General features: G+C 51.1%; 13 protein-coding genes across 13 annotated transcripts; 7 read left to right on the top strand and 6 right to left on the bottom strand.

Moving 5' to 3' along the window:
- Positions 1 to 54: 54 nt before the first annotated feature.
- ASPVEDRAFT_200448 (MDR family MFS transporter) lies at positions 55 to 2103 on the top strand (the record flags this gene model as incomplete). The annotated part of the gene is made up of 8 exons (XM_040809313.1): positions 55 to 282; positions 331 to 407; positions 459 to 519; positions 564 to 762; positions 814 to 885; positions 935 to 1438; positions 1492 to 1652; positions 1732 to 2103. The coding sequence occupies 8 exons, from the start codon at positions 55 to 57 to the stop codon at positions 2101 to 2103; spliced, it is 1674 nt and encodes a 557-aa protein (XP_040672228.1).
- Positions 2104 to 3064: 961 nt separating this feature from the next.
- ASPVEDRAFT_45855 (uncharacterized protein) lies at positions 3065 to 5438 on the top strand. The gene is made up of 5 exons (XM_040813405.1): positions 3065 to 3537; positions 3603 to 3813; positions 3891 to 4398; positions 4444 to 4938; positions 4995 to 5438. Exons 1-5 carry the CDS (start codon positions 3288 to 3290, stop codon positions 5214 to 5216), a joined length of 1686 nt encoding a protein of 561 aa, XP_040672229.1. The 5' UTR covers positions 3065 to 3287; the 3' UTR covers positions 5217 to 5438.
- Positions 5439 to 5562: 124 nt separating this feature from the next.
- Positions 5563 to 6503, bottom strand: ASPVEDRAFT_75581 (uncharacterized protein; the record flags this gene model as incomplete). The annotated part of the gene is made up of 1 exon (XM_040816305.1): positions 5563 to 6503. The coding sequence occupies exon 1, from the start codon at positions 6361 to 6363 to the stop codon at positions 5563 to 5565; it is 801 nt and encodes a 266-aa protein (XP_040672230.1). The 5' UTR covers positions 6364 to 6503.
- Positions 6504 to 7258: 755 nt separating this feature from the next.
- Positions 7259 to 8273, top strand: ASPVEDRAFT_140531 (SDR family NAD(P)-dependent oxidoreductase; the record flags this gene model as incomplete). The annotated part of the gene is made up of 2 exons (XM_040807662.1): positions 7259 to 8003; positions 8065 to 8273. 2 exons carry the CDS (start codon positions 7259 to 7261, stop codon positions 8271 to 8273), a joined length of 954 nt encoding a protein of 317 aa, XP_040672231.1.
- Positions 8274 to 8380: 107 nt separating this feature from the next.
- ASPVEDRAFT_32767 (uncharacterized protein) lies at positions 8381 to 9757 on the bottom strand (the record flags this gene model as incomplete). The annotated part of the gene is made up of 1 exon (XM_040810645.1): positions 8381 to 9757. The coding sequence occupies one exon, from the start codon at positions 9755 to 9757 to the stop codon at positions 8381 to 8383; it is 1377 nt and encodes a 458-aa protein (XP_040672232.1).
- Positions 9758 to 10562: 805 nt separating this feature from the next.
- On the top strand, positions 10563 to 11939 carry ASPVEDRAFT_140844 (FAD-dependent oxidoreductase; the record flags this gene model as incomplete). The annotated part of the gene is made up of 2 exons (XM_040807689.1): positions 10563 to 11064; positions 11116 to 11939. 2 exons carry the CDS (start codon positions 10563 to 10565, stop codon positions 11937 to 11939), a joined length of 1326 nt encoding a protein of 441 aa, XP_040672233.1.
- Positions 11940 to 12458: 519 nt separating this feature from the next.
- Positions 12459 to 14183, bottom strand: ASPVEDRAFT_140358 (uncharacterized protein; the record flags this gene model as incomplete). The annotated part of the gene is made up of 5 exons (XM_040807648.1): positions 12459 to 13181; positions 13234 to 13387; positions 13453 to 13642; positions 13695 to 13954; positions 14011 to 14183. 5 exons carry the CDS (start codon positions 14181 to 14183, stop codon positions 12459 to 12461), a joined length of 1500 nt encoding a protein of 499 aa, XP_040672234.1.
- Positions 14184 to 14648: 465 nt separating this feature from the next.
- Positions 14649 to 15501, bottom strand: ASPVEDRAFT_87771 (uncharacterized protein; the record flags this gene model as incomplete). Its single annotated transcript, XM_040818151.1, has 4 exons — positions 14649 to 14997; positions 15056 to 15103; positions 15156 to 15323; positions 15371 to 15501. 4 exons carry the CDS (start codon positions 15499 to 15501, stop codon positions 14649 to 14651), a joined length of 696 nt encoding a protein of 231 aa, XP_040672235.1.
- Positions 15502 to 17258: 1757 nt separating this feature from the next.
- Positions 17259 to 17668, top strand: ASPVEDRAFT_45858 (uncharacterized protein). The gene has a single exon (XM_040813406.1). It carries the CDS (start codon positions 17272 to 17274, stop codon positions 17647 to 17649), a length of 378 nt encoding a protein of 125 aa, XP_040672236.1. The 5' UTR covers positions 17259 to 17271; the 3' UTR covers positions 17650 to 17668.
- Positions 17669 to 18283: 615 nt separating this feature from the next.
- Positions 18284 to 19148, top strand: ASPVEDRAFT_45859 (NADPH-dependent F420 reductase). Its single transcript, XM_040813407.1, has one exon. The coding sequence runs from the start codon at positions 18309 to 18311 to the stop codon at positions 19011 to 19013; it is 705 nt and encodes a 234-aa protein (XP_040672237.1). The 5' UTR covers positions 18284 to 18308; the 3' UTR covers positions 19014 to 19148.
- On the bottom strand, positions 19102 to 20865 carry ASPVEDRAFT_87774 (uncharacterized protein; the record flags this gene model as incomplete). The annotated part of the gene is made up of 4 exons (XM_040818152.1): positions 19102 to 19384; positions 19432 to 20597; positions 20644 to 20793; positions 20839 to 20865. The coding sequence occupies 4 exons, from the start codon at positions 20863 to 20865 to the stop codon at positions 19102 to 19104; spliced, it is 1626 nt and encodes a 541-aa protein (XP_040672238.1).
- A 755-nt stretch (positions 20866 to 21620) lies between these two features.
- ASPVEDRAFT_65177 (glycoside hydrolase family 75 protein) lies at positions 21621 to 22855 on the bottom strand (the record flags this gene model as incomplete). Its single annotated transcript, XM_040815776.1, has 7 exons — positions 22567 to 22855; positions 22455 to 22520; positions 22351 to 22404; positions 22221 to 22303; positions 22027 to 22175; positions 21748 to 21975; positions 21621 to 21694 (listed from the first exon to the last, which is right to left on the bottom strand). The coding sequence occupies exons 1-7, from the start codon at positions 22825 to 22827 to the stop codon at positions 21621 to 21623; spliced, it is 915 nt and encodes a 304-aa protein (XP_040672239.1). The 5' UTR covers positions 22828 to 22855.
- A 1248-nt stretch (positions 22856 to 24103) lies between these two features.
- ASPVEDRAFT_200458 (glycoside hydrolase family 5 protein) lies at positions 24104 to 25488 on the top strand (the record flags this gene model as incomplete). The annotated part of the gene is made up of 4 exons (XM_040809314.1): positions 24104 to 24667; positions 24715 to 24909; positions 24962 to 25376; positions 25418 to 25488. The coding sequence occupies 4 exons, from the start codon at positions 24104 to 24106 to the stop codon at positions 25486 to 25488; spliced, it is 1245 nt and encodes a 414-aa protein (XP_040672240.1).
- Positions 25489 to 27172: the final 1684 nt, after the last annotated feature.

Here is a 27172-nt window from a genome sequence, read left to right on the forward strand (position 1 = left end):
ATACGGCACATCAACAACTTAACCAACAGATCCGACTTCGACTCTACTTTCACCATGTTCGGCAAAGCGATAGAGACATCTCCCGATCCTTCGCTGCATAAAGAAGCTGCTGGTGAAGCTCCTGATATCACTTCCTCCGAGAATAGCTCCACAGGCAACCTAGCCCAGGTCAAGAATGAGCTTGTCCAGGAGTGGCTCACTGGCTGGCCGCTCTTCAGCACCCTCGCGGGTGTCACTCTTGTGTCCTTCCTCATGCTGCTGGATACGTCCATCATCTCAACTGTTCGTTCTCTAGAAATCCTGATCAGTTTCACATCTAAACATAACAAGGCCATTCCCGTTATCACGCGCGACTTCAACTCACTGGTCGATGTGGGCTGGTACGGGTCCGCATACCAACTGGCAAGGTGAGCTCGACCGATGACACGATTTATGATAGCCTGGACGCGAATACTGAGCGATATCAGTGCAGCGCTGCAACCGCTCAGCGGAAGGGTCTATGAAAACTTCAGTGCCAAGGTATGTGTCCGATAAGGGGTAACACGCAGTCTAACGCCTTGCAGTGGACATATATCGGGTTCTTTATCGTCTTCGAGATTGGCTCTCTGATCTGCGGCGTGGCCAATTCCTCGAAGATGTTGATTGTCGGTCGAGCCATCGCTGGCATGGGCGTCTCAGGCATATCCAATGGCGCGTTCACGATTATTGCTGGCATTGCACCGCTGAACAAGCGGCCAGCATTGATTGGAATGGTCATGGGAAGTAGGTTTCGCATCATCCGCTAAAGCAATACAAGCTCTAATATGATTCAAGTCTCTCAATTTGGCCTCGTCATTGGGCCGTTGATCGGGGGAGTTTTGACCCAGTATTCGACCTGGCGGTGGTGTAAGTCCATTCTATCAGGGTCCTGGCTTCGACTAATGATCCCTCATAGGCTTCTATATCAACCTTCCTGTCGGTGCACTGGTGGGCCTTTTGCTCCTTTTTGTGCGTATCCCCGATGAGACTCGCAAGCCCGAAGCAAAGGTTGTCGCGCGTGTTATGCACAAGGAACTCGACTTGGTCGGGTTTGCCCTGTTCGCCCCTGCTGCCATCATGCTTCTATTGGCCTTGCAGTACGGTGGCAACCAGTATTCCTGGAACAGCTCTCAGGTCATCGGGCTGCTTGTTGGCTCTGTAGTGACATTTGTTGTCTTTGTGCTGTGGGAGGCACACAAGGGCGACAGCGCGATGATTCCAGCCAGCATCATGAAGCGGCGCACCGTCTGGGCCAGCTGCATTACATTCGGCTTCCTGATGAGCTTGCTGTATATGATTACTTACTACCTCCCGATCTATTTCCAAGCGGTCAAGGGCGTTTCTCCGACGATGAGTGGAGTGTACCTTTTGCCGACCATCATCGCTCAGCTCTTTGCAGCTGGCCTTTCGGGATTTCTCGGTGAGCATATAACAAACGACATAGAAGCACAGATAAGCTGACACCGCTACTAGTCCAGAAACTCGGATACTACCTCCCTTTTGCCGTTACGGGGGCCGTGTTTAATGCCATTGCAGACGGCCTGCTGTCCACATTCGTGCCCAACACCAGCACTGGGAAGTGGATTGGATATCAGATTCTGGCTGGATTTGGCCAGGGTATTGGGCTGCAGATGGTGAGTGAATAAAAAAAAAAAAAAAAAAAGAAAAAACAAGTTAAACGAAGCGACAATGCTGACGATGACCCCTGTCTAGCCGGTGATTGCAGTGCAAAACACCCTTCCTGCACCTCTGATCCCTGTCGCAATGGCGCTGACAATGTTCTTTTCAACGTTCTTTGGCGCCGTCTTCCTCAGTCTGGCCAACACTGCTCTGACCAACAGTCTCCGCTCGCTGGTCCCCAGATACTCGCCGAACATCGCTGCCGAGACGGTCATTGCAGCCGGCGCCACCGACCTGTCCAAGGTTGTCCCTGCGGCTGACCTCCCCGGTGTTCTGCTGGCATACTCCAAGAGCACCGATCACGTCATGTATCTCTGCCTGGGGTGTGCTTGCGCATCATTCGTGTTCGCTTGGGGTATGGGTTGGAAGGACATCCGGGCCAAGAAGGCCACCTCGGCCGCCTGAGCAGCTGAAGGATTCTTAAAACCGGCGCGCGGAGAGACAGTGAAACCTGATACAGGGGGGCATAATTGGGAACAGGGGGGGGAGTCTGGATGGGCCTGCGTGGACTGTTACGATTGGCGTGCTGGGACAGCGGCCCCAGTGACGGCGCTTCGGTTATGAGATAGCGTTTCTTTCCTATGAAAATCATGCTATGTACCCCATCGGGAATACGAGCCTCAGTTAGACTTGGATAGAGTGCACACTGGTCTGCACAGAATGGAAGGCGCATTGATTTGATACCAGCCCAGCGGACAACAACATCTAGAGGAACGACATAGAGTTCACTGATCCTCATCCTGATCGCTCCATGGAGATCGTCTGACGGGAGGCCCCGAGCCGGCCATTGCTTAGATTCCCTGCTTGGGGCGTGCTGGGCCTGTGCTATTGGGCTTATTTGAAGCCTCGAGGCCGGAGGATTGTTGCAGGAATTAGCGTCGCCTGCGGTGGACAACGCGTTGCACTGAACGATGCACAGTGCACAGTCTGGCCTGTTCACAGCTCCACTGGGGCTCCGACAGGCTTCCACATAGCTTGGGCCCCGGGGATGCGCAGTGCAACCTCGTGCTGGGAGCAGGGGTCTAGGACGTCAAAGCCCAACCGCGGCATCACCACGCTCTCGGGTGCTCTGCCAAAGCTGGGATTATTTTCCGCGTCGAACTTCTGGAATTCCTGGGTCTTCAGCTGCTTCCTCAGCTGGGGCAATCCATGCTTCTTGTCTGGTTATCTGCATTGTTCAGTGGACGCCTCGACGCAGACCGGCGCCCGCACTCTAATTAAAAAGCCCATATGATACCAACAGTTCGCAGTCAGCACCAGTGGCAGCCCCCAATGAGCATCCCCGGTGAGCATGTCATTTTGGGCCTAAGATCTGACGGCGCCGGAAAGAAACAATCGTCCTTCTGGTTGCACCTCTGGTTTCAAGTTACGGGCCACCCAGTCCCAATACGAGCCCGGTGGCGGATCTTGCGCCGACAAAGAGCAGAGAGGGGGAGGGTTCCTTCTGCCCCTCGTGGCTCGCTCACAGCCCCCTTCTCTGTCTTACAATTAAACCGGCGTCGGAAGTTATCTGGTGGATTCCCTCCTTTTCTTTGCTTGTTTCACTCTCACCCACCCGTTGCGTGTCCCCGGTTCCCCTTCAATGCGTCATGGATCGATCTGAATGGGATGCAAAAGACAATGAAAACTCCGACCCATCCCCCCAGCAGACGAAACACCGGCCGCGACAGAGCCCCGGTGCCGCCTGCGAGGAATGCCGCCGCCGCAAGCTGCGGTGCGACCGCAAGACGCCGCAGTGTGGTGTGTGCGCCGCGGCGGACATAGTGTGCCAATTCAACCCGTCGCGGGCGGAGCGTGGGCCTAAAAAGGGCAATCTTCTGCAGCTGCAACAGCGGATGGGTATGTGATGCAAAGTAAATCGGCAAATTCTGAGGTTGCTGTGCGTATGGTCTGACAACGTGTAGCGGCGCTCGAGGAGCGTCTCTCCCTCGCCACAGAGAGCGGTTTGCTTCTTTCAGATCCGATCTTGACGACGACCGACATCTCGCAGTTACCATCGCTGCCCCTGTCTCCGGAGACCTTTACTGGGGCTCCAAGCTCCCTGGATCTGCGGTTGCCGTCGAGTCCGCTGCTGCAGGCGGGGACAGAAATCTCGGCCCTAATGCGAGAGGAACTGTGCGATCATTGTTTCATTCTGTTGGAGCCTTGCTGGTAATGGTGCGAGAGCTAATAATATATGTCTATCTTCTCAGAGACCAGTTATATTTCGATCGGGTTCACGTCTTTGCGCCGATGATCCACCAGGGCCGGTATGGATGCTGGAGCTCCCAGCAACCCAAGAGCGAATCCAAGGAAGCCCTGCAGTATGCAATGTGGACGCTGGGCGCTGCTTTCTCTGCGCATTTTCAACAACTCGCGCCGTCGCTGTACGAGGAAACTCGACATATACTTGACGCGCTGGAGGTGAAGGGGCGAGAGACTGATATTACCGAGATCGAGCACCTCCAGGCATGCCTGCTCCTCGCCATTTACGAATTCATACATTCCTACGACCGCCGCAGCTGGATGCGAGCAGGATACGCCTTCCGGCTTGTGCAGCTCATGCGTCTGTTCGAGCTGGATACGCCGAGTGCCTCTATCCTGTCGCCCAGCGAATGGGTCGAGGTAGAGGAGAAACGGCGCACCTTCTGGGTTGCCTTCTGCCTGGATCGGTTTCTCAGTATTCGAAATCGATGGCCGTTGACTTTAATCGAACATCTTGTCAGTTCGCCGCCCGTTGATATGTCCAGAAGCTGACAGTTACAGATCACCTCACGCCTGCCCGCCCCAGAGACGGCCTTCCAGTCTGCCCAGCCTGTGGTCATGGAGTTTCTAGCCGATGCCATCGCGTCCAGTGGGCCCCTTATCTCTTCTCCCTTTGCAGAGCTCGTCATCGTGGCAACTGTCTGTGGCCGGGCCCTTGTCCACCATTATCAGGCCCTTGTCGAGAGCAACTATCACACCTCTATCCATAATTTCCATGACCGCCATCACTGGATTCACGCCACCCTTGTCCAGCGACTGGAGATACTCGCATCCCAAGCTCCAGTCATTGCCGAGAATGCGGACTCTATAATACTGTTCACCCGCATGCTAGGGCAAACGACGATGCTCTATCTGTATCATACACTGGAGCAGAGTACATACAATCTTGACAGCCTCGAAGTTGCCTCCGTGTCTGAATATAATGATATTGCCCTCACTGCGGCACAGGAAATGGTACTGCTAACGAGGGTATTGAGCCAGATTAATTCATTCAAAGTGAGCCAGGCCTGTGTTGCCCATGTCCTATATGGCATCTAAACTGATATGCATAGATCCATCCCTTCACTCCCATTCCTCTTTATCTGTGCTCGGACTTCTTCAACGCTTACCGAGACCCCAGCACGACATTCTACGCGAAGCTACAAGAAGTCTTCCAGGCTCTGCGAAATATCAAGTGCGTGAACAGCCTCAGCGGTAAACTGCACCAAATTCTCGAATCGAGCGAAGCTCAACAGCCAGCGATGGAAATAGAAAATGGAGTCTCTACAGATTAACCTGTAAATATGAAGTTGGCAGAAATACCTTGATGATATAAATGCCTGACGGCCGATCTATTTGTTTGCTAGATTCATGATGTTCGAGTTGCGACAGGCGGAATATATATGGGTCGAGGATTAAACAGCACGCCTGCGCATATAAATATATACGTATCTCATCTCATTAGAATTTAAAGAACAGTTTCAGAATACAAAAAATATTACGCAATATAAACCTGCATAAATATAAGGATAATTTATTTATAAGATTCCAGAACCTAAGTGTTGAACATTTCTTCTAGCCGTTGCATCTGAGCATCTAAAATCTATCAAACCGTCCAAGATAACAAACAAAAATAACTAGTTACAAAACGCCAGTCAGTCTGGCAATATCCAGAATCTGTTCGACAAGAAGGGCCACATCTCTCGTTTTAATTGGGACTCTATGCGCCCCCTCCCACTGCACCAGCCGTCTCGCCTTTGGACAGCAGTACCCCTCCAACAGCGCACGATGGCGATCAATGCCCGGATCCAACATTCCATGAAGATGGACGGTCGGTAGTCTGAGGACATGCTCTTCCCTAGCGAGACATTGGCTGGACGGCGCACGCACCAGGCAGATCTCCGACGCCGTGAGCAACGCCTCGTTATGCAGCAATTCCGGCTGCAGAGAAACAATAGGACCCTGGCCCGCCATAAGAACTCCAAACCGGAAATTGACGGAACAAGAGGTGGGACCAAGCATGGTGGTCCGTAGCTGCTGTCTGTATAAGAGGGAGGCAGCAACTTTAGCGCCCTGTGAGAAGCCCAGAACGCCAACCCATTCAGCGGTGCCCTCGTCAGACTCCATAGCTCGGGTAATGGAGGCATCGATCTCCGAGACTGCAGAACTGTCTTCAACCACTGGATGGTGCGGCCTGGACCGCAGCCAGCGCTTGAATGGCCCGAAATCCCTGTAGACGGAGACCACGTCTGGGCCTGGCTCGGAAGGGAAGGGAGCGTCTGCAAATACGAGGCGGAAGTATGGCCGTAATTGGGCGATTATGACGCGGCACTGTGCACGGAATATGGTGCGGTTGGTGCCGCCGCCGTGAAGACACAGGATTCGGGGCAGGTGGAGGGTCTGGTTGTCTACGGTGGAGGGTGCAATGATCGTCTTGGTCATGTTGTCTTTTCGACGACTTCTCTAATTGTGACTGTGGTTTTCCGAGGAATTGAGCTGGAAGTGGGTGCATGCCGGTGATAGTAACCACAGAAATAGTTTGAAGAATAGTTATCAGCGCAGTGAATGAACAGGGTACTTGCATCAGATGCCAGACGAGAAGTCATTTTATGCATGAAGCTGAGAATACAGTCATCTCGACCTGAACATGCTTCTGCAGACCCGAACTCCGACTGTTAACGATGCTCCTCGGACTCGCGGCAGATGGTGAATACACCCAAGGTGAGCAGCACATGTAGATTGAGGCCGAGAAAGACCCCGCCGGACTGAGTGATACGAGAATGCATGTCGATCCACTGCACTACTGCATGGGGGCAGACACGATGGGCTCAAGCGCAGTGATCTGCATATCTGGAACAATGCCATACAACTCTGCAGAAAGTGCACTGCAACGGGCTCGGATCGGCATCGACCTCAGTAGAAGTCCGATTCTGCAAACCTTCTGCAGCTAAGCCACGGAGTCTGTGCGTTTGGTTGATATCGACGGCAAACTCCGACCCGAGGCTGATATTCACCACCAGCCACTGGGATTCCGATACCCCGAGGATGGCGACCTTAAGCCATGTCTGTATCTATCTTTATCTTGAGCTTGCATGCGGAGTTCGGTCTGGCAATAGCGATTCATCCCCATCATCTGGTCCAGGATATGAGTATAGTTTGGTATAGTTTTCTCGGAGCGGACAAGGACATCAATGCACGGTGTAGTGAGAAAAGATAGACAATTCACCTATATAAAGATACAGGACTCAGACAAATACCGTCGAAAAAGCCAAATCCAAAGCACTTCCAAACCCGTAATCCCGACGTTTCCTGTTCAAGTCTATCGTAGGGTTTCAAGATGCCACCACCCCGAGGAACCCCCAACATCATCGAGGGCCCAGGAGACTACGATGTCACTAGCACAATCCACAATGACACCTACGCTGCCATCGACCCCTCTAGGCTGAACCTAACCGGTAAAGCCGTACTCATCACCGGAGGCTCACGGGGCATCGGCCGCGCAATGGCCCTGTCATTTGCAAAGGGCGGCGCGTCATTCATCGCTGTTGGTGCGCGGTCAGATCTGACACAGCTTTCCAAGGGCATCGCTGCAGCTGCTCAATCCGCCAACCGTGTTCCTCCACGATTCCTTGGACTAAAGCTGGACATTACAGACGAAGGGTCGGTATCTGCATGCGCGGCCAGGATCGAGGAAGCGTGGGGGAAACTCGATATCTTGATCAACAACGCAGGTGTCCTTGGGGAGTATGGACTAATAGCCGACTCAGACTCCAAGGGATGGTGGGATGTATTCGACGTGAACATTCGAGGCGCTTATCTGGTGACAAAAGCAATGATTCCTCTTCTTCTGAAGGGCGACTCCAATGGCAGACATGTGGTCAGTGTCACCAGTGTTGCCGCACACCTGTATAACCCAACGCTCTCGGCCTACGAGATCTCCAAACTGGGGCTTTGGAAGTTCTCGCAGCTTGTTAATGTTGAGTACGCCGCAAAGGGGATTACGAGTTTTGCTGTACACCCAGGGAATGTTCCCACAGAGATTATTGGGGGTCCCGAGGGACTGCCCGAGCATCATAAACCTAGTATGTATCCTCATCTCACTGAATTGCACGACTAGCGTGACCATGTGCTCACCGGTGATAGTCTTTATCGAGACTCCAGAGCTGGCAGGGGATTCGATTGCTTTCCTGACGTCAGAAAAGCGAAGCTGGCTTGGGGGTCGGTATTTGAACCTCACCTGGGATTTGCCGGAATTAATTCGGAGGGAGGAGGAGATTGTTGCTCTGGACAAGTTCAAGAACAAGTTTGATTTCAATTTGACGGCTGGAGTTAATGGGCATGCGCTGGCGTAGTTCTCCGGTCTTCGCCTTTGATGTTTACGGTTATATAAACTCTTGACTAGAGAAGGAGAGGATAGATTCATAACATTAGGTACAGATAAATACTTGTTACAGAAACATCACCCAATATACTCAGTATGTACTCTCCAATGGTCATCCAGCTTTAGACCATTGATATCCGCCTCGTTCAAGCACATCAACATATCAATATCCCCGCTGGCAGTCTTCGACCAGAAGTAGACGCAGCCTTCAAGAGGCCGGAAATTGGGACGACGAACGAGCTCCGGCGTCCCCAAGGGACCGAAATCACAGGTATACAGCTCTACATGGGCCAGCGATGATACTCCAATATCGGTGTCGGGATTGAAAGAGCCTGCAAACATGATGGACGATTTGTCCGGTTCGTTGGCGATGAACGTAGCCCAGCTGCGGACAGAATACTCGGTATTCATTTCCTTCACCTTGTTACGCAGCAAGGCCGCAGTCGCCCCGAGACTCAGGTCTGCCAGCTCACCAAATGAGACTCTTGTAGTAGCGTTGTAGCCCATCTGCCCCATGTACTCCTGGGGGACATTCATCGCCCGACGAGCATCCATGGCGCGTGAAAATTTCGTCAGCTCCTGCGGATTGCGGTCACGCTGGAGACGCACGGTGGACAGTCGCTGCCAGAGAAAGGCACTGAGAGCATCATTTGTGGAGACGAAGGGGGTATCGCTGTTCTCCCTCTGCAGATCCAAGTTGGCCTGCTGTTTTATTTTGCTCACGCTTGTCGACGAGAGGCGAACGAAATGCCAGGCTGCGGGGGCACGCCCAGAATGGCGGGCACGAATCGGGGTTGTCAAAGCAGATGGGCATTTCAAATGAGAATGGTCGAGCATGGGCTCATGGGGACCAAGGAGGGGGATCAGAGTCCTGCGGTCTCTGTTGCCCTGCTGGACTTGCTGGTCAGAGAAGGGCTCTCCCCGCAACGCTGTGGCAAACAGCTGCATGCACTGGAAGAGACCCCCGCCGTCGATGAAGTTGTGCTGTGCAGCAGCGTCGAGTAGAATGCCGCCCTTGATGAAGTTGGCTTGAATCACAAAGACTCGCGCGGGCTTTGTGTCTGACTCTTCGTAGCTTTCCGGGAAGGCAACCACCGGTGCGAGAGCATCGCCGTCGAAGAGCGAGCAGGGACCCCGTGCAGCAAGAATCTCAGTGTAGGGTGGAGAGACATCTGAACAGTCTTTGACGACGACCAAGCTGTTCGGGGGTGCGAAATCCGGACATTCCTCGAGTCTGAATGAACCGGAATTCCCAGTGCTCTGGCCTTCATGCACCACTTTTGCGGCCAGCCAAGGGAAAGATGACACCAGCCTGTGCGCTGCCGCATGGAGCGCACTCACTATGGTCTCTCTATAGGCTTCATCACTCAGTGGGAAGCACACAAGGAGGTGCGTGTATGTCTTGAGTCGGGATAACTGCCCAATATCATCCTGGATCTTCGAGAGGTCGAACATGGCGATCTTCTGAGAGTAGAAAGTGGAGTCGCCAGAACAGGTAGTATAATTCACGATTCGTAGTTGGATCCAATGTGCGCTACGAGGCTACTTTCGCATGTATATAACCTGCCTTAGCTGGATAATCCTGGCTGTGCAGCAGGATTCCCAGCCCACAATTGGATGCCGCGCCAAATCCCGTCTGACGGTGGCTGAGACAGACGAATCAACATGCCACCGTGGGAATTCCGTTTCTGGGCATCGGCCACGGGTTTCATATGGAATCCGTTGGGTCAGCTTGTCTTGAGAGTCAATCGCGCCGGCACACGCGACACTGCGCGAATCCCTGGGCACCCTGATGCATCTGTCTGCATGCTGTGTCTGTGCTTTGACGCAGTATGGCTAAACTCTGCTTGAGTCAATTCCCTGTTGTGTCGGCATTTGTCATGGACAGCCGGAAAGTCTCGAGCCCGCGGTGATGGAGCGAGTCCCTCGGTGTCCTGGCTCCATCAGTTCCCCAGAGTCAAAGTGTTGAGAGTTCGTATTCAACCCATCTCGGGATGTTCGTTGCGTTTACACTCCTCTGGCTCAGCGGGATGTTGAGGCCGACTCTATCGGATTCTCAACTTTGGTGTCCTATCCCTAAGGACTTCGATGGCGAAGGTGTCGTTCAGTACAACAAAGATAGAGTATAAACGGGCAGCAAGATCAATGGGATGGAAGGGAAGATACACTCGAAGAAAGCAAACAGACTATCAGGTCAACGCATAGCGAGAGACTTCTCAAAATCTTTCTTAACGTCCACATCATACCTCAACGGACAGCCATGCCCTACCTATTCGAACAACATAGTCTGGAGATCGCCATTGTGGGCGGTGGCATCGCCGGTGCAGTCCTCGCCGTGGGCCTCAGCACGCGGGGCCTGAAGGTCAAGGTATACGAGCGGGCTCGAGGGTTCAGTGAAGTTGGTGCTGGCATTGGATTCACTCCCAACGCGGAATGGGCCATGAAGGACATTGACCCACGCATCCATGAAGCCTTCAAGAAAGTGGCTTCTCGCAATGCCTCTGATTGGTTTACGTGGATTAACTCGTACGATGTCCACGGCTCCACCAACGGTGACGAGGACGAGCTTATTTACGACATGTATCTCGGGGAGCGAGGCTTCGAGGGCTGCCACCGAGCGCATTTTCTCGACGAAGTTGCCAAACTGATACCTGCGGGCACGGTTGAGTTCCGTAAAACTCTTGTCACCGTCAAGGAACGTGGAGAGCATGAAAAGTTGCTGTTGGCGTTCGAAGATGGAACAGCGGCTGAGGCTGATGTTGGTAAGTGGCACTCAGTAACCCTAAGACCACGCAGCCATTAATATCAAACAGTAATTGGATGTGATGGCATTCGATCTCGAGTTCGTCAGCTTGTCCTTGGTGAAAGCAACCTGGCAGCATACCCAGGATACACTCACAAGTACGCCTTCCGCGGGCTCATTCCCATGAACCAGGCGGTTGCTGTGCTGGGGGAAGAGAAAGCAGGCAGTCGCTATATGCATCTCGGCCTCGGCGCCCACGCCCTGACGTTCCCTGTTGCTGATGGGGCTCTGCTTAACGTGGTCGCGTTTGTCAACGACCCTAAAGAGTGGCCGCACAAGGACAAACTCATCGGTCCCTGCAGCAAGCAGGACGCCGTCGACGCCTTCAAGGACTTTGCGCCTGCCACGCGAGCGATCATCGACCTCCTCCCGGACGAGCTTGACAGGTGGGCTATCTTCGACACCTGCGACAACCCTGCGCCCACATATGTCAAAGGTCGTCTCTGCCTTGCGGGTGATGCTGCGCACGCATCTTCTCCCCACCACGGAGCCGGAGCGGGAATGGGAATTGAAGATGCTGCCGCCCTAGTGTCGTTGCTAGAGCGAGTGCAGAGTGAGCTGCACGAGGAGACAAATACCAAAGCCCGTTTGATTGAATCGGCTCTGGTTGCGTACGACCATGTTCGACTGGGCCGGTCTCACTGGCTTGTGGAGTCCAGTCGCTTCGTCGGAGAACTGTACGAGTGGCAGCATGGCCGCGATGCAGTCAGTATCCGCCAGGAGATTGACTGGCGAGCTCGCAAGATCTGGTCGTACAACATCGATGAGATGAACCGGCAGGCTCGAGAGGATTTCATGCGAAGACTGGGGCGCCGGAACAGGGCATTGGCCTAGGGGTTCTTACCTTTTATGTTTTATTTATTTATTTTTGTTATATCAGCGGTTGAGCTCGTCATTGCGATTATTAATACCTCGTTTGTTCCTTTGGTAGGCTCTCTATGACATGCATTGATTAAGATGTATCTGTTCGCCCCCTCCCTCCTGCCATCGTCACTGCCCCACGTATGAGCATTGATGACAATCCCCTTTTGGTCGAGAGCAGGTTCTGGTCCTATAGACCTAATCTATAGTAGAGTAAGAGAAGCTAACCCCGACCTAGACTCATGTCGAGTCTGAACTTTTAAATCTGGCAGCAATTCTATGCCAAACACGGGAATGATGGGAGTGGGCTAACTGAAATAGACGATAGAAGTTATTTACAACATGAATAAGCAGACGCTGACCTATAGTAAGGTTAGAATTAAAACCGAATCCCAGCGGCATCTTAAGGTGGACAGTATATTCTGCCATACAACAAGAGCTCTTGACACCTGCGCATACCTACCAAACTAGTCAGCCTGGCATGAATGGACATCACCCACTATCATGATCAATTTCCACTAGTGGGATCATTAAGCGACTTTGATTTGTTCCTCCAACATGAAGCACATGTCGGCCCACATTGGCAGCAGTCAACTGCTCCCGTAGTGCAGTGAACTCAGCAAGTGTCATGTTATGGCCTGAAACCTTGAGTACCAGTCTTTCACCGGCGTCAAAGACTATACCTGTTTGCCATATGCCGATGTCCATCGTGACTATGTCTCCTCGCTCCACAGGTTCTCGAGAAGTATAATCGTGCTCGGACCAAAAAGGCGTCGACAACTTTGGATCAATCGCACGGTGACTCGCACGAAGAGCGCCAGTTGGGCCAAGATATTTGAGAGGATTGACGCTTTCAATTTCCTCGGCACCTTTTTCCAGAGCTTGGAAAGGAATGTTGATGTTTTGCAAGATGTGTCCATCCCTGTCCGCTTTCCGCAGTTGTACGAAAACATCCATGTCATCGTACTCCGGGCAAGACATTCTCAGCAAAGTACGCGAGCAGCCCAGAAAGCAGGTCTTTCGAGGAAAAGTGTACTCGAACCGAAGCTCCTCGCTATCAGAATCGATCTGTAAACTTCTGACATCCGACTGGTACGACAGCATATCGGCTCGCAACGGTGCCTTTTTGGACAAAGTCCCATCTTTAGCCAAGTATAGAGTCTCGTATCTAGTTGTGGGAACGGGCCAGGTGTCAAAAGGGTAGTTCACGATAGGCTCCTAGCCCCTGGTTAGTCCAGTATCGCCCATTCGAGTAAATGCAACAAACTTGGTTAAACTGTAGAAGAGAAACCCGCACCCTTGGAGTTTCTTCCCAGCCATTCTGAATGCCTTTCATGTATCTATCGAAGAACATTTGGAGTTCATCATTTGTGCTGGTTTGATAAAGGTCAAACCACTCTTGTGTTGGATGCACTCGCAACCTGGGAGTTAATTTATTAGACGAGTGTCCTCAAGGCCCCGAGACGAATTCACGCGGTGTTCTTACCATTTCCGCTTATTCCCGAGCTCTTCATATCCTCGGAAAGACCCCATGGTGTGGAGAAGGGTGGAATAGCTCGCTAGAATGTAGGCCGGAACATTGATACGGCCGATTTGAGCTCTCTTATCCTCCCAATACTCGTTCATGAGAGGATATTCGTCGAGCATCCCCTTCACATCTTCTTGACGGTTTCGACCTTGAGTCTGTTAACCAAAGACATGGTGACGCTCGGTGTCAGGGTCACAAACCACACATTGTCTCAGCTAAGAACCCCCAGAAGGGCCATTGAGGTATGCCACCACGGCACAAGAGCTCACGATACATGTCGCTTGCAGCTTCCAATGGTGCAATACATTTCAAATGGGGTGGTTGCTCGGCTGCGATGAACCACTGAGCCATGCCTAGCCATGAATTACCGACAAGCCCAACGCTGCCGTTGCACCACGGCATTTTGGCAATTTCCTCCACGGCATCATACCCGTCTCGACCCTCTGCGGAGCCCAGCCACCTGCAGCCGTCAGATGCCCTGTAGTCCAAAGAGGAAAGGAGTATCCGACAGCATACCGAATATCTCCTTCGGAGTCATAAACCCCTCGGGAATCTACATTTACAATAGCGTACCCACGGGCTGTCCATTCCGCAGGATCCGGAGCTTCGAATTTCTCAAAGCCTGATACCCTAGATTCTGGGACCCCCACCCTGTCAGGAATTATACTGAGGTTGAAGTGCCCTGCCATGAAGAATTGCGGAATCCCTTGGGTAGAATTGTGGTAGAAGTCTCGGGGCCATCATATTGAGGATCTGAAATCTCAGGCACCTGAACAGACCGATGCAGTACGCCGATCTAGACATGAGTAGGACGTTCCCCATTTTATGCTGATTTATCCAGTTCCGTATTTCCGGGATCGCAGTATTGCGTCACACACAAATCCACTTCCTGAAACAGCAGACTTAAATAACGTCACGCTATTGCGAAGAGATGCTCTCTAGAATAGATAACTAGTAATTATGAACCTCTCTGGTTCAGGGAATACACTATTCATTATTTCATGCTCCTGAAGATATCAGAGAAGCCAGCTAGACTATATTCTGTGCTTCCAAATATCCGAAGCCACCCGGAAGTTCGCATTCTGATTTGAATTCTTCCATCCTCCTTAGCAGTAGTGTGCCATGCATGGTGTCAGATCGAGACAATGGCAGCATCAATAGCGAATCAATGAGCTACGAATTGCGGTACTCAGCTCAAACGGCATTTTCAGCACATGAAGCAGGCATAATTCTACCAATGCTCTTTGCGGCAATGGCTTCTGGACATAGCGACCCCGATACATCGCAATGAAAGTGTGATAGTCGGGATCATCTGGAATCCTTTCCATGCGATTCGCAATCTCAATGCACAAATTACGAGCATCACCGGGGAGGTATTCGCTGGCCGTAGGAGCCATCGAGCGTACAAGTCGAGGGACAAATGTCTGAATCATAACAGAGAGGTACTCTCTATCACCAGCAGTGCATGGACGAATGTCACTTCTTCCAATCACTAGAACGGCGCTTTACAAACCAATCATGGTCAGAAATGAACATAGATGTAAAAACAACGGTGCCTTACACATAAAAGAATGCGTCCTTGGCCTCCAGATCGATCCCCATTTCATCCCTGTTCGTTAGTCAAAATTGAACCTCCTTGACGAATGGGCACAAGATCCTACTTTGGAACTTCTGCCACGATAAGCGAGGGCACCGAGACGTTTTTCATGATCTTTTCCACAAAAGACTTTGCCGGTAGAGGACCCTCAATTTGGCCATCTGCGTTTCTGCAGATCCCATCCTGAAATTCGTAACATGATGGCCCCTTACCAAAGTTTTGGCCGAATAAACTTGTTCATTAGAAAGCAGTCGAAGCCAAAGGGCAAGGGCGGCCTACGTCTCTCCTTGTTCGGTCAAGACAACAACGTTGGCCTCGACGGTCATATGGTGGGGAAGGGGGACATCCCCATGATTTCCGTGGAAAAAGAAATAGCGCAGAGAGCCTTGGCCGTAGGAGGAATCTATCATCATCGGTACAGGATCCGTCAGCAACGATGAGTGAGATTGCAGTCGTGATACCCTTCCATCCAAACCGGACTCGGAATTTTTATGGGAAAATGAGGATGGCAGTTCTCGCGGCTTCCCGAGCCACCGGGTCCACTACACACCGGTGTTAGATGCAATATTGTTTCACTCTTGTTAAATCAGGTTCAATTCTACGTCTTCCTTTCAGTGGGCTTCCTGGGGCACTCCCTTTTTGTTGCTATTTTCGTCGACGCGCGCATATTAGTGCCGCCAACCAGCGGTCCATCTATAAGCGGGACCACGGTGTGCAAAAGTACAATAACCCCAATTTAACACTAATATTACACTGCCACCCTCTGATCTCTTAGCGAAGGAAGTGCTTGGAATTCTTGTGGTTTGTTAAAATATAAAGTGACTTGAGGGGTCGCTATATTTACGTAAAGCGACTGATATATATTCCAAGTCGTATGTATATTATATCCATCAACGTGACCACCTTTCCATATAAACAGAGCAAAGGAGTAAGGAAATTATATTTCTGCGGATTATTTTGTAATCGAAAAGTTCAAATCATGAGTATAATGACACCAGGATAGGTCATATATCCAGTGGGACCTCTAATTACCTTGTTCTATTTGTGAACGGAGACAGTACGGCGCAATGGGCGTCGAGGTGTTTGCGGGATCAAATGTGGGACAAACGGATTCAAGTCGTTACCGTACTGTAACATGGCTGACTCATGGTCCGTCACGACGAGGAAATACGCTGAAACTTGTTTCCTTGATTTATACCCAAAAGATCTCAAAGCTATCGTATCATGTACAGCAAATTGAATTATTACAGGGAGTTTGAGATGCCAAGCTGCTTCCAGAGCGCAAACAGAGTCGAGTCGTGATCCTCTCCCCGCCACGCGACAATACCATCCGGGCGAACCAGAATCGCCCCTTTCTTGCTAACAATAGGAAACAGAATATTTTCCCCCTTGCTATTTCTACGAGATCTCTACGTCACTGCAGCATACTGAAAAATCCTTCAAGGAGCGCCTTGAAGATCTCAATCGGAATGGCCAGATTGGCGGACCCAACAATAGGCACAAGTCGGACGGCAGCAGGGGCTAGAGCAGTGACTGGCTGTTATCTCACACATTCGAAGTATACAGGCGTAGAGCAACTCACTATGAACTCCACTAGGTACGAGGGAACTGCTCTGCAAGCTAGAGTGAGACACAGGGGCACCAATTGTGTTGTCCAATGTGGCTGCACTGCAGATCAGGCCACTCACTTTGGGGGCAGTGCAACACGGGTAATTGTTTTTATCCCCAGATACTGTTCTATGTGTGAAGATCCATACTATATCAGGCTTGGTATGGGCTTTAGGCTTCACCGGGGGTGGGTTTCTTCAGGCTTTAAAGCTTGCGAGGGACCCTTAGCTTGCGAGGCTTTTAGAGCTTGCGAGGCCGGTTCCTTGCAGCCTTGAAGCTTGCGAGGTGTGTTCCTTGACGACTTGAGGCTTGCGAGGGCTTAGGGGCTGAAAGCTTGCGAGGGCTTCCTGAGCCGGCCCCTACTCAATGCTATACATGTCGAGCCTTATAGAATAGATAGAATATCAACATATAAATACCCATCACCCGTGCTCAACATCTGCTCTCCCAGCTCATCATCTCATTATATTCCCAGACCTCCAAACCCATAACAGGAACAACGAACCCACGGTTATCTTAAGACTTTGAATACCTCCCCTACTCCAACCAAAATGTTCTTCGCCAACGCCCTCATGCTCGCCCTCGCAGCCGCTACCGGCGCGCGCGCTGTGGAATTTCCCAACCCCAGTGTGAACTGCCGTTCGGACTGGCCCGTCGCCCTCGAAGAGGGTCGCCGCGCAGTCAGTCAGCTGGGGTCGACCTGTGACAGCGGCACGCCTGTCCTGCAGAACTCCAAGATGTACAGCTCGTACGGCGGCGCCATGGCTTTCGTATGCAACTGGGGCGGGGGCTCGCAGGCCTGCACGCACCAGGAAATGAACGAGGCCGTCCGCCTGATCAACGAAAAATGCGGCGAGGACGTCGCTGGCTGGGTGCAGATTGACGACTGGGCTAAGCAATACGGCCGCACTACCACCTCGGACAACCCTTGCCCCAACCTGAACGGCTAAGAGGGAAGTTATTTTGGATTACCACGGATTCGAGGGGGTATGGACCTGAAAACAGCCTTGCTGTGGTCGTTGGCATGGTTAGAAATTCGGTCGTTCATTTGATTTGGCTTATAAAAGATTCGAGTACATACGTCCTTCATTTGCCCTGCAAATACTAGAAGCTTGACACTGTTCTGTTGGATCTTCTTTACAAGTGCTTTGTCTATTCGAGTAGGTCGATTATGATTGTGGAAGTAGTTCCTGTTAAGAAGGATTCCTGCCCTAGTTCATACTTCACTGAGCTGCCTAACCAGATAATGTATACTGAACCACGGTAGCCTGTATTTATTGGTCAGCTGCCGTTACTTGCCAAAGTCAATTCAACATTTGTCGTTATTCTTCCATTGATTAGAAATCGGAATGACATCCGCGGAGGCGACTGTTCTTCCGGCGTAATAATCGATACTTTGCTAGTAGCAAGGTCAAATTAGAAATACAATGTAGATTATTCAATATATTATAAAGCATACATTGGAAATCGCTTCCGCGGAACAGCTGCCTTCTGCCTGGACATTTTGACTACAGCATATAAGTTCAGCCAACCTGTCGTGACAATTCTAGATTACAGACACCATCGATAACCTTCGAGCCTATTGTTGCTTCTTGGTTAATATTTCGAAATGAAAGTTGGCATCGTGAACGCAGGCAATATTGGCTTGCGCCTGGCCTTTCCCTGGGCTCGCCTGGGTTATCAAGTCATGCTCAGCAAAGATACGCATCCGGAACTGCTTCGAGGGCGCGTCCAAGAATACGCCTTGCAAAATGGCATCGGGGAGGATGTGGTAGCTCGGTTTAAATACGGTTCGATAACGGACGCTGCGAAATTCGGTGACATTGTGATTTTGTCCGCTTATTTCCCACGGCTGGCTCATATCCTGGAAGAGCTCCAAAACGACAGCATTACGCTTGAAGGGAAGATCGTGATTGATACAATGAATCCTCTCAATGTGGATGCCAATTTCAATCATTACCATGACCTCGAGTACATGGACAGAACTTCGGTTACGGAGGAGGTTCAGAGGGCTTTTCCAAAGGCAGTACTTTTCAAGGCCTTTAATTCTATTCCTGCACCACTCTTGGAAGCACAGAAATGGGCGTCATCCGGTCGCGTGCCGTCTATAATCTTTATTGGTGGAGTCGAATCTTCAACTGGTATCGTTCGAAAGCTGATCGAGGACGCTGGGTTCAAGCCCCAGTTTGCGGGCTATGACTTGAATAATTCCAGGTTGTTGGAGCGGATCGGTATATTGTTACATCTGCTAGTGGAGAACGAATATGGGGGCAACTTCAATGTCGTCTTTGATGTCTTGGAATGGAAGGCCTGAGGGCTGGTCCTACAGTATCGTTGGCGTGGATCATGTAAACAGGCTGCTTTGGAGCTATGATTATTAACCTTCCGGTCCTCGTGTCTGCTTAGAACGCCTCTTGACTGTCTGGATCATTGAGTAGCCAGTAACTATTAAAGGGCGACGTGATGCCTTCAGCAAGCTTCTGCTTGACCGTTCGAATAACCTCAACGCAAGTCTCCCAAAGTGTTTGGGCCTCCACCGATTGGTTTTCTCTCATAGCCTCCCTGAGCCAAAGAAGCGCCGAATCAATCAGCTCGATATCTAACTGGATCTCATGATTCCACGAATTATACAAAGTGTTGGCCGTCAGCAGGACCATGGCGGTTGTGTAAGGACATGAAGTCATCCTGCTACTGTCAACAATGGTATCGTCAATGTAATATGCGATGCTAACCAGCGAAACCAGGCGTCTCTCGACCAAATCTGTCGAAACATGAGCATGTAGTCTCGTGCTTGATGGACCATTGTCTCCCAATATGGTGGTAGCTGCAGCATCTGAATTCCCCGGCTATGGCTGCGAAGACTCATCACCCATTGCCCATCCCAAGCGTGAGCTCGGTGAACAAGCGCCATGCATTGGAGGCTGGTGGAGTGCAGCACACAAAAAAATCCACTATTTGCTGGTTTATTTCTAGTACTTGAGGTGACAATACTGGCGCTGAATTCGTGTGGTATAGAAGCTCGCCATTCATCCAGCGAGCTAACAATGCTTTCCTTTGCACTCTCTCGTTCTTCGAGGCTTCCATTAACGGCCCGATTTGAAAAGAGACAGTCATATATACGGCCCTCAATATTAGCCAGCTTTACGCGAGCCAGGAAGTAATTCATGCTGGCATTCCCGTCAGCCGTCATGACGATGCCAGCCATCTTGTCATTATCGTCATTAGAAACCGTAAATGCGGACGGTAACTCCACGTCAATATCATCATCCAGCTGGACTGAAGGTTGTTGGGCACGAAGGCTTAAATCTTTGTCCAGAATATACGCCAGCCAGAAGACGCGGGCATGCTGTCTCCTTCGCACCGGATCCAGATATGCTGATGCTGCATGATTATGGAGGCCTAACCTATGTGCGAGGCGCATGGTGGCTGATATTAGGAGTAAAGCTGGAGTCAGATTATGTGCAGTCTGGAGCACCATCACCATGCCTACCAGGACTTGTATGTTAAGAAGGCAAGTCTCACCGAGCATCACAGTCGAGACGGCAGATTGTGCTTTATTGAAATACTCGGTTGTTCGATCAGTCTGGTTCTGAGATCCTACATCTGGGACCACTTGGCTAGCCAGGGCAAAGACGACGTTGATGGCAGCCCATACCACTGGGTCGCGTTGTCCGGGTTGCTGGGCGTAGCATTTACCGACTAGACACAAGAGCGTATCAGCATGAAACAACGGCAGAACCGAGTTGTTACTGTTGAGAAATATCCCAACCATGGCCATGGCCTGTTCTAGTGGGGGCAGTTCCATTGCACTGATCGTATGGTCGTCCTCATGGTGGTCTTCAACCTGCGCTGTTATTCGCGTCTGCTCGAGCCCTTGGCCTCCATTCTGTGTCTGCACCTTGTACATTAAGTATCATTCTAATTCTAGTTCAGGTAATACGTACATATCCATTCTCCGAGTGACGTTGTGCTTTGGGCTTCGACTTCCGGCTCGGTGCGCTATGCGTACAGTCCGTGGTATAGTTGATGCAGTTTGAGCACCGAGGTCTCTGCCCGTCGCACTTGATCTTGCGAGTGTAGCATAGGTCGCACGCCTTCCCTAAGTTAGCAATTTCTATTTGAATTGGAATATCACCTACCTTCCTCGGCCAGTCAGTCAATCCCATGGTAACCCTCTGTCCATTTGATTTACTTGCTGTTCTCCTCCGTACAGCTCGAGTCAGCCTAGTTAACTGAGAAACCAGCTGACTAAAGCCTTGGACAGAGAGCATTTTCCAAAGGAAACCAACTAGCTGGTTGGTTCTACTTAACTACGCATAAGCTTGGATTACAAATACACCTGCGCTCCATGGAAGAATCGCTTATTAATTATACTTACTGTAAAGGTCTACCGATATTTGTGTAGCATGTCCAATCAGTGCTTTCTCGTATTATCTACACAGAAACAAAGCATAACAGGAACCAAGGGGCCTATAGGGTTGGAGTTCGGTTCTTCTAAACCCCAGTATAATAAACGTATCTGCTTAACTAACCCCATTAGAGAACCCTTCAAATGATCCCCAAACTGCGGAAAGTCCTCAGAGAAAGGCGGGTGAACAAGATTAAAGTCCACAAGGCACGAGTTGAAAATATTATGATTCATTGAATGAGGGTAGCGTGCCTGGCTTATATATGATGTGTGAGGTCTGTAGATAACTGTGAAGTTCGTTATAGAGGGCACCTAGCTGGTTATTATTTCCAATACAGTCTGCAGCGGCAGAGAACTTCGACCTTGAAGGCGTATTAACCCATTTGAAAAGCAGTAAACTACACTAAAATTATACACTTAGATTTATGAGAGTCTGCCTATGTATGTGTGGTTGAAACCATCATCTTGTGCATATGGACCTGCCACTTCACCAGACCTAGCCGTAGCTAGAATTTATGGAGGAGAACAGCTGCCATCGTTGCAAGCCAGGTCATCAGAGCAATCATCGTCCGAGGAACAGGATGCGCCTTCGGAATCAGCATGTCAGGACAACTGAGTAGTCAAGGGGCAAGGGTAATACCTTCACAGTGTCCGGGCCACGAGCAGTCCCCGCCAGTCGGTGTAGGGGTGGCCGTAGAAGTCGAAGTGCTTGTAGGGTCCGTCTGGGGATCGCCATTCAGCCCAATATTGGAAAGAAGAGAGTTCATGAGATCGTTGCCCATAGACTTGAGCTTGCCAAAGTCCGAGATGTAGTTCTCGTCAATAACATCCCCTGGGAGCACAGCCTTTTCGCCCAGGAACAGGATATCTGTTGGCAGTTAGCTATATGAATAGTGCACTGGTATAGGAGAGCAAGTACAGGTAACATCAGCGTCGCCATGGCCCTTATCACCAGCCAGGTTGTCGTCGGGGAAACAGGTGCGGGCCATCAGCCATGAAGCCTCGCCGGTGACCTGAGGGTCATTCCCGTTGGAATCGCCCAAGATGCCATAGAAGATTTTGCCATTGCTAATTTGTCAACTGGGGTCCGTTCACAAGTTGGAGGATTCGTACCAGATAACCGCGGCGATGTTGTTGCCAGAAAGCGTCTCTTCATTGTTGGTGAGATATTCATCTGGGATGACGATGAATGGGACCTGTGAGAGTTAACAAGACAGAATCATGAAGGGATATCAGGGCTTACCTCATAGGCAGCGAGGCTTCCCCAGTTCGTCTGATCCTGACCATCTTCATTTCCCTACAGACCGTTAGAGGCCGACCAGTACATTTGAGGGTTGATTTGCGTACATCGCACTGATAGTCCAGTCCATCACAATCCACGTCCATATCCGCGGTGAAGACAATCGCCGCGCCCTGCTTTCATTAGTGAACATCATCACCCACTTCATGAGCAACTCGCCTCGTCGAAGGAAGCCCAGTCGCTAAATATTTTAGACTCTTGATCAGATTCGGTGCTGAGGGGATAGGAGTCGCCGACGTCGCTCAGCTTCGAGACGGCTGATAGGATTTTATCAACTGGCAGACTTGCATCAGCAGCGAAGTAGTCTGCGGGGGGTCCTGCGTCAGGGCTGTCGTAGTCTTCTCCATTGACCTGCTGGCCCATGACCGAGCGGGCCAGCGTCAATAGACCTAGTTGAAGGAGGGAAAGTTTAGCAGACATCTTGTGGCAATGGGATTAGCAAAGAATGTAACAATGTGATTGATTGAACTTGCGAACTAGAGAAATCATACTAATAGCCGGAGACATGGATTAAGTAGGCCGCGTTCATAGGTATCCCGACGGAGATGTGCATACTTTGGCCCCCAGCTAGGGCCGGCCCATGAGATGCGCGTGTTAGTTCACACTGGACGCGGGTTACATCCAACAAGCTCACTATAACCAGTCTGGGCAACGTAGGCGAGATTCTATAACGCTGATCGTGTGGGTCAGGGGTCTTCTTCAGCAGGAGAGAAGCAAACGGTCAATCTCCGCAGTCTCGAAACGCCCGATGTCACCTTCACAGCTTGGGGCAGTGCTGTTTCAGTTCCGCCATAGGGAGATGAGCAGTGGAGTGAATCCGCTGATCGGGGCAGTCAGGAAACAGGGCGAAAAGCTTGACAGGGTCTCATTTCACCAGGTTCAATGCCCGAGGAGCATTTTACGTTTCTTACTGGAGTGCGAAGTGCGAAGTGCGAGGTGGCCCCCACGGGCTGAGGACCTGGGGACTGGACGCGATCGTTGAGCTTGAATGGTGGGCCCTGGGATATCTTCGTTTCAGGGGCAGGGCGGCCTCTTCCGCCGTCTCCTACGTCAGTAGTCTAATTAATGGCGCATCTGCTGTCCAACAGCGTAACAGATGTCAGGAGGACTGGTGACCGTTGTAAACTTGCACGGACCTCTTCATGTCAATCCTGCCCGATACTCAGGGCGTCTCTTCATTAACACACAGAGGCAGGCCCAGGACACACGGACGGCCAGTTTGAAGTCAAGATAGCAGGATCAGGCCATGATCCGCGGCCTGAACACTGGCCACTAACAGCTCGCGGAAAGATTATCCCGAGCGCGAGCTCTGCCACACCGGACAGGCACGGATACAGACCAGGGCAGACGATCATTCAGCCCAGACAAGGTCTGAAGACACAGCAGTGAAAGTAGTGAAGGGTTCAGTGAGGATTTCCTCAAGGCTGCCTTGTCGTCTGTCGATCTGCTCGCACCTGATCGCCGGTGGGTTCTTCACTTCTCATTGTCTATATCCAGCTTATCACGGTGAGGAACTCATAACCGTGCCGATCCTGGTGTCTCTTCTAACCTTGTATGTCGCTGCAGGATTGGCAGATCGGCAAGGACAATATGGGGGCCGTTTTGCTGTCTCACGATATTGCAGGGGATTAAAAGGCGTACGTAGCCGTGCCCATAGATCAGCCCAGCATTCTGGTACAAGCCTCAGTACGCAAGTATGAAGTCCATTCTTCCTCTCCTCGCATCCGTCCCCCTAGCCGCGGCCTGGTTCCCAAGTGTCGATAAAGACATCTTCGCCACCACCGGCGATAACATCTTCAATGCCACGACGGCCGCTATCAACAAACGGTACCTCCCCGATGCGAAGAAGATCCGGGGCGTCAACCTCGGCGCCCACTTCATCTTCGAGCCCTGGATTGCCGAAGACAAGTGGAAGTCGATGGGCTGCCCGACGGATGAAAAGCACAAGTCCGAGTTTGACTGCGTCTCGTCCTTGGGACAGGACCAAGCAGACAAGGTCTTCCAAGAGCACTGGGGGTCATGGGTTACTAAGGACGACATCTCGCAGATGCGCGAGTATGGTCTGAATACCATTCGCATCCCTGTTGGATACTGGCTCAAGGAAGACCTGGTCGATGCAGAGTCCGAACACTTCCCCCGTGGTGGGCTGCAATATCTCTCGGATGTTTGTGACTGGGCTGCTGAGGCTGGCATGTATATCATCATGGACTTCCATGGCCTGCCCGGAGCACAGCAGGCAGAGCAGCCCTTCACTGGACAGGTACGTCCTTCGAGCACAGACATATACCTATAACTAATGCGTTCTAGTACGCCCCGAGTGTCGGGTTCTACGAAGACGCGCAATATGATCGGGCTCTTGAATGGATCGAGTGGATGACCAAGAACATCCACCAGGACGACAAGTTCCGCAACGTCGGTATGATTGAATTGGTGAATGAGCCTCTGCAGGGCTCAGCGCAAACAGACAGTATGCGGAAGGGATACTACCCTGATGCATGGAAGGTTAGTCTCTTCCTTGTGATGAACCCAGAATGCAGTGAACTGACACCATCAGCGTATCCGCGATACTGAATCATCGCTCGGTGTTGCCCAAGAAGGCAGCCTTCACATTCAGATGATGGACACAAAATGGGGCTCGGGCAATCCCAAGGAGTTCCTTGAGGATGACACCTTTGCAGCATACGATGACCACCGCTACCTCAAGTGGAGTGAGGTCCCCACCGACAAGGATAGCTACATTGACGCCTCCTGCAATGATGACCGTGGTGGTGACGAGCCACTGATTGTTGGCGAATGGAGCTTGAGTGTGAACAGTGACGTCGAAGGGAATTCCGATTGGGATCCATGGACAAACCAAGACTTTTACACGAAATGGTTCGCAGCGCAGGTCATTTCGTATGAGAAGCAGCAGGGCTGGGTCTTCTGGACCTGGAAGGCCAACCTGGGCGACTACCGCTGGTCATACAAGGGTAAGTCAGCGTCTCACTGTATCTCTTCAGGTGCTAACAAGACACAGATGCTGTTGACGCGGGCGTGATTCCCAAGGATCTGGACAGTGTCTACGACAGTTCACCTTGTTAAGTGATAGGGCATCTTTCTGAAGCTGAGCACAAGTTCCTGTGTTAATAATATTACTGTATAAATCAATTGAAGATAAGCCTATCCTTACATGTACATGATATTGCAGTCTTTGGATCCCTGCATCTTCAGAAAATACTTTACCTCCAGCAATTCCACTGAATTCGGAGATATTGTGGTATAAGTCCACAACTTGACTGCACTTAGAGCACAGCTCGAAATCTCTTTTCATGATGTTCGGATCGTTCGTCTCACAGGGTGTCACCCGTCCTGGTATGTTGTTGTTTCTTCCAACCCTCCCACCCCTCAAACGCGTCCTTATTGATGCGGAGTAAGCGCAGTACCCATCTGTTTCTTTCATAGATGTGGCTGGCGACCGCACGGCATTCGATATTGTATAGTCGGCTTAGTGTTCGATAGACTCTGCCCACTTGCTGATGCCCAGATGGATTTCGACATCATCGCCAACGGGGTATCGACGTTATTTTCCAGATGCAGAAGGATGTGCCATAGGAAATGTCATAGACATCCACCTTCGGCGTCCCTATGCAATCATGGTCGGTGGCTTAAGGGGACCGATGAGGCAGAGTTTATCGAGGTGTGTTGATCGCTAACGCTGTCGATGTTGTGAAAGGCGAAACCAACGATATTCGAGTGCCGGAGACCGTTCAAACCCTGGTTGAGGCAACGGTGTCTAAACCGGAGACTGCCTCGAGGGACCCATGGGGAATGACATGGACACGTCTGCCTGGATTAGTCTAAGAATTGCCCTCTGTTCGAAGTCAGCGACATCACCTATAGCAATGGTCCGACCCTACCTATCTGCATAATGCGCAGAGCGACCGAGGGGATTGACACCGTCTGGGCTGTGATGCTTGTTGCGAAGGTGCTCAATATCTGTCAGACTGATGACCTGCCCATCCAGAATGTTCGATGTCTGTTGGAATCGCACACTATCTGTATGCGATCCAGATAGTCTGGCGGCGCGAATACCAGTATGACCGAGTTTATGCGAAACTCGGGCATGGGGCGTTCATCTCGAACCCCGGCTGGTAGTGAGTCTTTTTAGTCGGAGAAGACTTCCACCCAACAAGCCTGTGCAATGTCGTTTGGGTAGAGTCAGGCACAAGCAAGATCCTATGATTTGAGTATGGGTTGTTCATTTGGTCTCTGTCTGACACGCTGTGAAGGCGGACTCCAACCACGAGACGGTCGTCAAGTGCTGGATGCTCTCTGCTGGGCTTGAAGACGCACAGCCTCTGCTCGGAAGGTGGTTACATCCAGGGCTCCTATCCTACTGATTCCCGGGCAAAGTGGAGGGCATCTCGTATCGAAGTCAAACGCAATTAAAAATATCAACCATTCAGCCCTGTCGATATCTCATGGCCCAGTAATCTGCTTTCCTCCGTCGCGTGTTGATACAGCTCGCCGTCGTTTACTATTCTGGGGAACATCGTGTTCGCTCTTGATATCCACATGCGTGTTTCGGCAGTTCGTGTTGGTCGGTGTTTTCTCCTCTGCAGGTGCAGTCGCGCCGATCAACTCGTAAAGAACAAGCCTAAGCGAGAAATGCTACCTTTTGTCAAGCTGATTCTGTTCTGCAGGGCTGTCGATCGCCCATAAGCGATCTCGTATTGGGATCGGGCCCTGCTGATCGCTGCTTTGCAAGGACAGAACGCCCTATTTT

The sequence above is a fragment of the Aspergillus versicolor genome (assembly GCF_001890125.1).
Source record: "Aspergillus versicolor CBS 583.65 unplaced genomic scaffold ASPVEscaffold_11, whole genome shotgun sequence".
Classification (NCBI taxonomy): domain Eukaryota; kingdom Fungi; phylum Ascomycota; class Eurotiomycetes; order Eurotiales; family Aspergillaceae; genus Aspergillus; species Aspergillus versicolor.